Here is an 11,666-nt window from a genome sequence, read left to right as displayed (position 1 = left end):
CGGCCGCTGCACCTGCCTGGAGACCTCGCCTGCTGCTCCGTGCGTGCCCCCCCCCCACCCCGGCCCCTCGATCCCCACGGCCCCGCGCCCCCAATCCCCCTCCAGGTCCCCGCCTCCCAGCTGCAGTGTGAGTGCCACCAAGCCTTGCCCGAAGGAGCCGCCCCTTCTCTGCCTGGCGGGCTAGGCGCCTACCGCGGCCCACGGAGCCGCGGAGGGTACTGCGCGGCGGATCGGATTGCGCTGCGCCGTCGCCACCTCCACTCCCCGGCCGCCGCGCCCTGGCTGAGATGGGCCGCAGCGTAGGGGCCCTGTGTGCCGGCTGATCTCGGCCGCGGCCCGGGAGACCCGAGCAGGCAGCTGCGCGCGCCGGGCTTCATCCGGTTGCGCTCCCAACCACCTGGCTCGCTGCTCCCGGCGCCCCCAGCTCCGCGGACGAGGACCGCTGGGCTAGCGGCTGAGGGCGCGGCCGCTCCGGAGAGGCCGAGAGGGAGTGGCTCCGAGATGGCCCAGACAGCGGGCTCTTTGGCGGTGGGCGCCCTACACGCGGGCTGGACCCTGGTACAGCTCCGGAGCTGGTAGCTTTCTGAAGCCAGATGGACCTTGACCTGTGCCGCGGCACCGCGTTTGTGCCAAGCCGAGACTAGAGGGGCACGGACGGGGCGCACCCCGGGAGGACACCGGAGTCCCAGGCCGCGCTCGCCATGAAGATGATCCTGGTGAGGAGGTTCCGTGTGCTCATCCTGATGGTGTTCCTCGTGGCCTGCGCGCTGCACATCGTGCTGGACCTGCTGCCCAAGCTGGAGAGGCGCACCGCGCGGCCCTCCGGGGAGCCAGGCTGCTCCTGCGCGCAGCCAGCTGCCGAAGCGGTGGCACCAGGTTGGGCCAAGGCTAGGGGCCGCCCCGGGGAGCCTCCGGCCGCAGCTTCCGCCACGGGCGATGCGGGCTGGCCCAACAAACACACGCTGCGCATCCTGCAGGACTTCAGCTCTGACCCGTCCTCCAACCTCACGTCCCACTCTCTGGAGAAATTGCCGCCAGCGGCGGAACCGGCCGAAGGCGCCTTGCGGGGGCAGGATCCTGTCACTCCCCGACCCCCAGACTTGGTGCACCGGCCGCTGCTCAGAGATCCTGGTCCCCGCCGTTCCGTGCTGCCCCCTGGCTCTAGTGGGGACAGTTCCCTCCTGGCCAGATTGTTCGAACACCCACTCTACCAGCTGCCTATTCCACAGATAACTGAGGACGACGTCCTGTTCAATGTGAACAGTGATATCAGGTTCAACCCCAAGGCTGCAGGGGAGAATCCAGACTGGTGAGTGGGGCTGGAGGGCACTGAACCCCTAAGGCAACCGTGCACCCTTTCAGAATAAAGATCAACCTCAGCGCTGATTTCCCTGAAAAAGCCCTTGAGCATACAAGGCGTTGTGTAGAGGCACAGGCTCAGGGACACCCTGGAAGAGGCTGGGAAGGCAACTTTGTGGGGTGGGTGCCACCTCTTCCTCGGGGCACTTTGTCTCACCAGACTGCATCCCTGAGAAGGGCTCCTGGGTGGTTTGGGGGCTGTTCTCTGTGGCAGCTGGTCTGAGGGTAGATGCACAGCCCTGCTGGGGGAGAGCCGGTGCTGCATGTACAAGAAGGCAGTGGTGACCCCCAAAGCTCTGGTCATTGGGAGTGGAGTCAGGCAATGAATGACGGAGTTGTGAGTGGGTAAATGAGCCAACCCCTAACCTTCCCTGGACAGCTGCTGGCTGCTGGCTTTGAGATACCTTGGTGATGTTGCTCTGGTCGACTTGTCAGGAGGGTCTGGAGACACCTAATGAGACTTGTAAATCATTCACTGAGAACAAAATTAGCAGAGGGGTGTGCTGGCCGAGTGAGGCATAACAAAGGAGCGTTCCCAGCTAGGGTACAGAGAGTGGCCAGCCTGGGAACAGTGCTGGCTGTAAAGGATGACAGTTTCATAAAGGCGAGAAGCATCTCCCAGGAGCATCTCTATAAACTCTCCTGGGTTAACACCCTCTCTCTCCCCAGGCCCTCCTCAGGCATACATCAAGATAAGCAGATGCTGCAAGCCAGGGCAGTGAAATATTAACTAGCAGCAAGGCCAGAATAAATAACTACCTGCAAAAGGTTACCCAAGCAACAGCAGGGAAAGACCAGGTTTCCAAAAAACATCTTATAAAAATCCTTTCTCCCCTGAAATTTGACCAGGCCAGTGTTTTCTGTCCAAACACACCAAGGTGTTTGGTGGCCTCTGAGCTTTGTCTGCTGGCCAGGTTAAAGGAAATGCTCAGAAACTTGAGAATTAGAGCAGTGTCTCGGGCCTGAGATGCTTCATAGGAGAGACAGCCCACAGTCGGTGGTCAACGGTGGCCCTGGGTGGCTCCTTTTGCCCACCCTTCTTTATAAAACAACTTGGGTCAAAAAGACCTCACTTGCAGGGGAATTAGAGCTAAGTCATGTGCTACTTTTCCCTCCAGCCCAGCAGGCAGGCAGGGTCTGTCCTCCCCAGCTAAAGATGTGATTCAGGCCATGTGGCTAAAGATGTGAGTTCAGGCCACGTGGGCGGTGGGTCCTCAACTTGGACTTCAGCTGGAAAGAGTGCCTTTCTCTTTCCTCTCTCCCCACCCAACACAGCTCTCATTAAAATCAAATTTAGCCTCTTGCATCATCTCTACCCCTGGTTGCTGGAACAAAAGCAGAGAGCTCAGGCAAGGTTTCTGACAGACTGGGCGTGTCTGGGATTTGCAGTCTGTGGTCAAAGGTGGGTTCGCCTGTCTGCCCCAGGAAAAGCCGCCAGTCCCTCATACCCCACGCTGACATCACACTTGTCGGGCTGTTTTGGTGACCCAGGACAGACGCGGTGGGGGCCTAGTGCTGAGCTCTGGGTTTGGTCTTTCTTTAGTTATAGTTTTCTCTGGGTCTCCTGAGTGAAAGTAAGAATTAAGGGCCTTTAGATATGTTATTAGTTGTAGAACAACAGCCACTGAAAAAGTGCAGGCATCGCAGGTCCTGTTTGAGCAAAGGCAGCTTTCAGTAAATCTGCATTTGTTTGACTCCAGAGTTAAAACGTTGGTTGGCTTCCTTGCCAACACCCCTCCTCACGTACACACATATCACTCCCTGCCCCCGCCTGGTCATTGCCACTGGGTCTATCCTGTTGACTCTGGGTCACCTTGTTTCCATAGGCCACATGATGGTACTGAAGATGAAGGATTCCTTCCCACCGGGGAAGCAGCTGTGGACTCCTATCCCAACTGGCTCAAATTCCACATCGGTATTAACCGGTATGAGCTATACTCTAGACATAACCCCGCCATCCACGCCCTGCTGAGGGACCTCGGAGCTCAGAAGATAACCAGTGTCGGTAGGTGCTCTGGGGGTAATGGTGGGGGTGTGTGTGTGTCAGGCTGCTGTGAGCCCTCCTTGCATCACCTCCTGAGGTGATCATGCCAGAGGCCGTTAAACCTGAGGCTTTGGACAGAAAGATGCCCAAGGAAGACCTTAGGAGGGTGCTTTCTGGACCACAGGGCATCCCCAAGGGGAGCAAAGGGGCACTCCTGGTGACTGCAGCCCCTCCTCAGCCATACCCAAGCAACCCCAGCCTGGCAGGGAAACAGTGAGAGCTGTGGCTTCCTGTGGTTTTGGACTAGCTCTGTTCCAGAGCCCAGCCAGGCCTCCTGTGGACAGGGAGTGGCCGGGGCTTGGCTCTGTCCAGGGTGAAAGCCATGCACTTAGTGTTCAGAGGCAACAACTCTGAGTGCTTTGGGATCTGCTGAATTAGACAAAAAAAAGGGCACCCAATTACTGATTTCAGGAAAATGTGTCAGCAGCAGTTTCTGAGCGCAGAGATTTGGTACCATTGTTCTTGGGCCTGTAGGCGATTGTTTGTGAAGGTCCCATTAGTCACCAGTGGCTCAGAGAAGCAGGCAGTGGGGGAGGGGCTGCAGCCTGGGGCTTTGCAGGGAGCTGGCTGGGCGCACACAGCCACTGAAGGTGGAGGGGGCCAGAGAACAGGAGTGCTTTAGGCGGCAGTTCCAGGCACTGTCTTCTTGGGTGTCTCCTGACCATCCTTGATGCTGAAAGAGTTCTAGTCCTGGGGTTCTGTCCAGTGTCTGACACAGGTTAACCGGGAGGGCACAATGGGTTTCCCAAAGTTCTTTAGAGGCTATTTCTGACTCTCTGCTAGTGCTGAAGTGTTTACCGAACACTTGCCGTGTGTGGAAACGCACCCCACATGTTGTTGTCCACCTGGTGGCAGAGAACTTGCCAGAACAAGCTGGGGTTCTTTCTCTCCTTGTTTGCTGCCTGGAAGGAATCTGAGTGTCACCCAGCCCTCAGCCCCAGCCCTCCCTGTAAGAAGCTCAGCCCCCCACTGTCCCTTGAGGGGTCTTTGAGTGTGCTGGGAATGGGGGGAAGGTCTGGCAGACAGCCACAGCTTGGGCGTCCCTTTTTCTCCTTAGAGTAAATGAGGCTATTAAAAAAAAAAACAACACCACCCAGTGAGTGCATCAACTAATTTGCTCACCCATTCAGCAGATTTTCTTAATCCCCTTCTGCATTCAGGGCCCCTTTCTGGATTGTGGGGAGTTGAGGATGAGTCTAATCTTGTTGAGATTCTGCTGCCTCTGACCTTTGTTCCAGGTGGATAGGAAATGATGAGAAATAAATGCTTTCAATGCAGTGTAGACGAAGTCCAGGAGTGTTTGGAGAGATGATCTCTATCTGGAGAGGAGGGGCATGGAGAACCTTTTAGGAAATGTTGTTGGACCTGGATCGTAAATGATGTATAGACTTTCATCAAAGAAGCTGGGGGCAGGGAAGGCGGGGCTTCCTGAGAAAATGAGGATAGAATTTTAAAATTAGAAAGGCTTTTAGGGAAATGAAATATTCTTTTACAAGACCCTGCTCTGCTACTGTCTGTGGGTGCTTCTCCTGGCTTCAATTTTCCCACCTGTCAAATAGGCTCAAGCTCAAGCTCTATCCCTGCTCAGGAACATTGTAGGAATAGAGTAAGATGGTGAATGTGGAAGGATAAGATGGCGAACTTGTAAAATTCTAACTAGTGCTTTGTGCGGTAGGCTTCCTACAGCCATACCCCTGCAGTGCAGATCAGGGTCTGGGATGGAGGTGGGGGTGGGGGCTGCAGGGGCCCACAGGCTGATCAGGTTCATCCAATCCCATGTAGCCTCCAGTCCCACTGGATACGGTGCAGAGAAGGGATCAGGAATAACTGCGGGGAGAGATTGGGGTTTGAAGTTCCTAGGCATCCCTGCACACCTCCGGGTCCTCTCCTTCTCTTCCCCCAGGGCCTGGGGTGCCCCACCCCCTTTGCCTGACTCTCCCAGGAGGTGGTGTCCAGGTCACCTGGCTCAGGATGCAGTGGACAGAGTTCTCTGTAGAGTTCTGGCTGGATCTGTGCCTGGTGGTGACCTGGGCTGAGTGCCTGCCATCTGTGCATTGTGCTGTCTGAGCAGGTCTCACTCACCCCCTGGACAGCTCTGGCCTTGCTGGTCATCAGCCATCTGCTCTTTGGAGCAGCACTCCTCAGAGGAGAGGCTGATCACAGTCCTTCTGCAGGTGTCTGGTTGGTGCTGGAAGGTTGGTCCATCTCCTGGGGCAGAAGGGCCACCGAGGTTGAGACCTGTTCCACTAGTCAAAGTGATTTGTGGAACTGACTCAACTGACTAGTGCTTGGGACAGGATATGGAACATGCAGATGGTTATACAGATGGAATAAAGAACATACATTGCAAACTTGAAGTCCAAAAATAACACATGCAATAGCAAAATCTGATTCAACCTGAACATATATGGGGGCAACACCTAAATTTTGGAGGCTGTTTATAAATCCTTACTTTTCTCACTTGCAGTTCTTCTGAGGACAAGGGAGTGTGTTTAATTATGGGTTCTACCCCTGATTCAGGGCACTACATAATATGTGGTACCTATACACCACATATCCACCCTCCTCAGAAGTCGTCAGGATCCCCAAACACTTCTGCTCCCTAAGATTTTAAGGAGCATGGGACTGTGAAACCAACTTCACAGGGTTGTTGAGAGGCTTCTATGCATGCCTATGAGAAGAGAGGGAGTAGAGGCTGGGCAGCATCCTTGGCTAGGACTCTGAGGAGGCAGTGTTTCTGGGCAGGTGAAAGTCTCCTGGCCCAGGACAGCCAGTGCTGGTTGCTGGAGGCTGGTGAAGGGCCTCTGGGTACCTGGGCCCCACTGTCCCTGCTATTTTGGGCCTGAATACTCACAGTGAGTCCACATTTATGAAAGGCCCCTCTTCTGGGGCAGCAGGAAATCCACCTGTGAGCAGAGAAGAGAGGAACACTGCTCTAGGCATCCAGTCCTGTCTCCTGGCCTGCAGGGAACCCAGGCTGCTGCAGGCATTCCGGGGAGGATATGTGCATTCCAGGAGGTGTCTGTCTCCACATCCAGTTGGATATTTTGGTTGAAAATTCCTTTGCTGAGATGGCAGAGCTGGCTGGGTCCCAGCTTAGCACAGCCAGGGGGTGGGCTTGGAGATGGGGGTCTCTAGCTAGAGCGGTTTGCCTGATACCCTTGCCCCAGTCTAACTGTGACCCAGAGCAGGCTGCAGCTTTCCAAGATCCCACATAGGAAACCAGGAGCCTGGAGTGGCCTGAGGATTCAAAGCTCGGCACTGCCTTCTTTCTGAGCATGAATGGAAGAAAGAGAAGATGGCAATGACCATGGTGGTGTTATATAAGAGTCTAAATAGAAACAGCCAGAGTCCAAAATCCAATCCTACTTTCCATCTGTTAGTCTACAGGAGGGACACTGAGGCCTCAAGAGAGGGGGCCGCCCAGGGTTGGCACATCTTCACTCTGGCTCAGGGTTTTGTTCTAATCAGCCGTCCAGCCCCCTGGGTGGTCACTTTAATCTTCAAGTTGTTCATCTCACTATCAAATGTGAGCCCAGAAATATTGTTGTAATAGAGAGCATTTCCTGTAGTTTCCTGAAGCTTTCTCTCAGAATGGTTCCATTAAATCTCCCGTGTTCAGAACCACTTGATCCAATTCATGAGACACGTGTGTGTGGCCTACAGTACACCCGCTGTGGCCAACAGAGATTTATTTATAGCCTGGCTCCTGGCTGCTTGGTAACCTGCCGTTTGCCGCCTTTAAAGAGACTCGGATATTATCTACCTCTGTTCAGCTTGAAATCAGGCGTGTGTGCGGCGCCCTTGGCTTGGGCTGGTGATAATTAAATCCCTATCATGCACAATTATGGATGCAAAGAATAAATGACAAAATTAACTACTCTGTACTTGGAATTACTTAAAAAGAAGAAGTCACACCGGTGTGAGAGATTGGGGCAGCCTGTGGCCTGAGTACAGACTTCACAGTTGCTCTCTCCAGATCAGGACAAAAGCCTGAGGTTGGTGCCTGAACAAAGGAAAACGACTCCCTGGACAAAAGTCTTGGTGCTAATTGATCTAGCCAGGATCTGGGACTAATTGGCAGTGGGCTTGGAGGAACAAAGGGCCCCTGGCTGGATCATTCATGTGAGGCAGCTGCCCCTGGGTGCCTGGGGCTAACTCAGCGGTCCTGCCTAATTAGTGGAAGGCAGGCTCCTTGGGAAGGCAGTTTCTGCCTGAGAAAGGCCAGGTTTCCCCTCTAGTCCCCTGGGCTCAGTCTCTAGGGCCTGGCATAGCCAACCTAGTGAAAGAATTAACTGGATGTCCAAAGCTTTAGTCCTAGAGGGACCTTAGATCATCCTGGAAGGATGACAAAGACCACCCCAAAGGACAATTGAGGCAATCCAAGAAGGCTGTACATAGCTGAGCTGTGGCCAAGAGCTTTCCAGCATCTGATGGAAGATCAAGCACATAGTCTTGCAGACGTTGACCCAGCTTCGCCCTAGGATCTGCTTTCTCCATTTTGAATAGACAGCAGCTGTGGCCTTGAGCAGCTGGGAATCCACAGGCTGTGTCCGGTGTGTCCTAATCCTCCCCTGCAGGGTTGTGGTTTCCAGTTAGTAAATAGAACTTTCACAGTAAGAGTGAGCTGTCTTAAAGAAAAGCACAGTGTAAATAGCAGTCCAGGCTAGAGGCAGTTATGGCGCAGGCAGCCCAGGGTGGTGCTTGATGGACTGAAATTTGGGTAGTGCTGACGTGGCCACACCTGTGAGGTCCAGTCCTCCAAAAAGCTTTGCATCGAGTCAAGGTGGGAAGGCCCTGGCCCAGGGCACAGGCATCAGTCCTGCCTCAGCCTTTTGCAGCCCTTCATGTCGGAGCAGATGACCATGGTTCTGGTTCCTTGATGTCCCTCAGGACACTATGAGGAGCTTCACATGGGCTCCCAGGGATCTGGAACAATGTCAGACCTCTCCATGAGGGCTGGGGGAGGCAGATGGGGTGACCTAAGTGCTCTGGTATTGCATTCTCCTCATTTGAACTATCCTTGGGAGAGGCACTTGCTTCCTCTGACCCTTGATCAGTGGACCTTGATCATCACAGCAGTGGCTGTAAAAACAATGGGGCTGTCTGCCTGGCTGCAACCCTAAGGACAGATGTGAATCCCACTTCACAAATGAGATGACTGAGGCCAGGGTGGTGAAGTCAGAGGCCCCATTGTGGCCTGGAAGCCCCTCACATTTGTACTTGTTGATGTATTCACACTTCTCTAAACAATGAAATTCGTTCATTGAAAAGTCCCATCAAATATGGATCAGGATTCTTATTGGAAAGGGAGGCTGGAGACGCCAGCCCTGGTGCCCCAGGGAATAAACAGCTGAGTGCTGGCTGTACCCACCATACCAGGAGTGTGTGGTGCAAGCAGGTCAATGCAGACGGGTTCCATGTCCCCTGCTCCGAGCCCCTCCACCCCTCCTTCAGTGTGGGGTGCTGGGGCCCCAGCCCAGCTGCTCACCTTCCTTCAGGACTGTCTTTCTCCTCCAGGACTGCTCTTGCTTCTGGTTTAACTCGATCCTTCCTTGGGGAAATTCCTGAGAAATGTCAGCATCTGCCCGGGCTTTTCTGAAAGGAGACCCCTGTAATAAGATTGCCTTCATTCTATACCCTGTGCTGGGGAAGGATGGTGAGCAAAGCCCCTTCCATCCAAGTCTCAGTGGTCCTGGGGCTAACAGGCCAAGCCTGATATAAATAAGTTCACAGTGCTCTGCTAATGAATATTAAGGTATATAAGTAATGATGCATGCTATTAACATTTTGCAGTCATGTTAATTAATATGTGTATTGGAGCAGAGCTGGGGGGAGGGGCTTTTCAGGGGGGCTGGGAAAGACAGCTGACACCCTTGGTCTAAGACAATAGGTGGGGGAGCAGAAGGCAGGAAGGGGATAGTGCAGACAGTGGGGCATGGAGAGGGCAAACCTGGGCATCTGGTGGTGCCCAGTGTGTGAAGATGGTGGCCTGGAATTGGGTGGGGTTTTGGAGATGAAAAGGAGGAGGCAGGTGCGGGGGGGGGGGGGGGGCGGGGCCCATTCAGGGAGAGAGTGGGCTGCAGCTGTCAGGTGTGAGCTGGGACAGCACAGCCTCAGCCTGGCTTTGTGGCCACAGTGGGCTTGCTGCTCACCTGGCTCTCTCTCCAGGGCTGAGGGTGGGTGGATTTGAACTGACCTCTGTCCTCTAAGAAATGTGCAGACCTGACCAGCATGTGTCCCAGTCCTCGTGTGGGACCTTTTCCTGCAAACCTGAGCTCTCTGCTCCTATGACTCCTGTCTCCCCTTGTATGAGCTGGCCTGGTGGCCTCTCTCGTCCCAGCCACCTCCCAATGCTGATTTCCTCAGCGGCAGGATGCAGGCTCCTGGGTCTGCCTCTTTTTCACCCCAGATGAACACCTTTAGCCTTTGCCATTGCCTTTTGCAGGGAGGCTATACCGATTTTAGGGCAGAACTCCAAATGTCTTCCAAGAGCACATCCAGCTGGAAGTGAATGGTGTGCCTTGGCAGGAAAGCACACGTGCCCAGGCAAGAGAGACATGCTGGGTATTATTAGCAAGAGCCTGGTTTCTGGAGTTCTTATCACTGGGACAGTCTGATGTCCATTAACTTCTAATTATTTATTTGCTCCGCGGGGAGCTGGTCATTCAGCGGACACAGGGTCAGTGAAACAGCAATGCCAGTGGGACTTGCTTCCAGAACAAGAACGATTAGACTGACCAGATTTGCATAATGTTAGGTTATTTAAAAAAAAATAGCTTACATGCTCTGGAAAGAGCTATTGTGCTGTCCCCCATTGGCCCAGGAAGGAATAATTAGATCCAGCGACCCCATTATTAAATGGAATGGGGACATCAAATGGGGCTTGGTCTGGCCACTAATTTTTTAATAATCACTTCTGTTTTCATCTTATTAAAAATGTGATAAATGTTGATTGTGAAATTTAGAAAGCTCGGATGAGGCGGATAAAAGAAATTAAAATCACCAGCTTCTGGGAGGTAATCACTGAGGGAAGGTATGTACTAGATTTCCCACGTCCTGTCAAAAAAAGCAGATCAGAGAGCGTAAATGCTGTATGAGCTGCCTTCTTAATAATAAAATCATAAGCAATTTGCTGTGTTGCTAAAAATTCTTTGTTACCATCAAAGGGCTACATCTTTCCCCCAGATACTTCTGGATGTTTCTATTTTCTATATTCCCCAGTCTGTCCTCATCTAAACCAGCTGCCCAGCCTCTTTCCAATGCTTTATCCCCCTAGCCAAGCTCCCTCCGAGGTGGGGGCTATATCCACCTGGGTCCCAGCCATTCCTCCCTGCCTGAGGGACCCCTCTGAGACCCAGTGCTAACCCAGGGCTCCAAGGACCCCTCCCAGCCCCTACAGTGCTGCAGAGGAGCCCTTTTCTCTGCTTCAGAGTCTGTGTTTTCTCTGGCTCCTCCAGCACATTTGGCGCCCTCTGTCAGAACAGCCTAACTGTCCCCAGAGAGACCTTCCTGAGGGTTCCTCACATCCAGTGACCTCTCTTGGCCGCGTCCTGAACTCAGACTCCAGTGGGGACGCCTTGCCCACGTGACTCTTGTTCATGCCTGTGTCTTTAGCAGGTGATTGCCTGGGCAGTGCTTCTGCAAATGCAGGACAAAACCCCATGGCTTTGCCGCACCCTACTTCTGTGTCTTAGGTGGGCTAGGGCCCACATCATGCAGATGGCAAACTAGGACAGCTCTCTCTACCCCAGGGGCGCTCCCTCTCTAAGAGAATCTCTGAAATATTTTCCCTCCTGCTCCATCAGTGTAGGGGAAAGACACAGTCAGGAAAAGAGCAGGTCCTTTCAGAAATTCTTCTGCTCTCTGAGCTGGCGAGTCAGCTGGGGAGCCAGAGGGATGCTTCTGGAGGTATCCACCCCCACAATGTCCACGTGGAGCCTCTGAAAGTCCCCTCTGATGAGATAGGTGCTTCCAACCAAGGGGTATTCAGCGTCTCCTCTGGCTACCCTGATTTATCTTTCTCAAGAACCCTAGAAACTTAGATTAGGCATGCAGTGGGGTGTGTGTGTGTGAAGGTGTCTAAGTGTGTACAGATGTGTCTGTGAGGCAGGCATTGCTGGCAGGTTCACACATCTGGTCATCCTTCGAGAAGTCAGTCCTTTGTCTGTCAAACAGACTGTCCTAGAGACTCTGCCTCTAGCCCCAACACTTGAATACCAGGAGACAGTGTGTTTCAGGATATTTCAAGAAACCCCTAACT

At 53.5% G+C, this 11,666-nt stretch overlaps 1 protein-coding gene across 1 annotated transcript in view; it reads left to right on the top strand.

Moving 5' to 3' along the window:
• Window positions 1–401: 401 nt before the first annotated feature.
• FAM20C (FAM20C golgi associated secretory pathway kinase) overlaps window positions 402–11,666 on the top strand; it is a 50,489-nt gene continuing 39,224 nt past the window's right edge. Inside the window, exons 1-2 of the mRNA XM_037506754.2 lie at window positions 402–1,309; window positions 3,186–3,364. Of these exons, the coding sequence (XP_037362651.1) occupies window positions 702–1,309; window positions 3,186–3,364 (787 nt within the window). The 5' untranslated portion in view covers window positions 402–701. The remainder of the gene's footprint in view (window positions 1,310–3,185; window positions 3,365–11,666) is intronic.

The sequence above is a fragment of the Talpa occidentalis genome, unplaced genomic scaffold (genome assembly GCF_014898055.3).
Source record: "Talpa occidentalis isolate TD23 unplaced genomic scaffold, MPIMG_talOcc4v2.1 talOcc4.12, whole genome shotgun sequence".
Lineage (NCBI taxonomy): Eukaryota > Metazoa > Chordata > Mammalia > Eulipotyphla > Talpidae > Talpa > Talpa occidentalis.
Note: the sequence above shows the minus strand (reverse complement) of the source record. Positions and strands in the feature narration are given on the sequence as shown.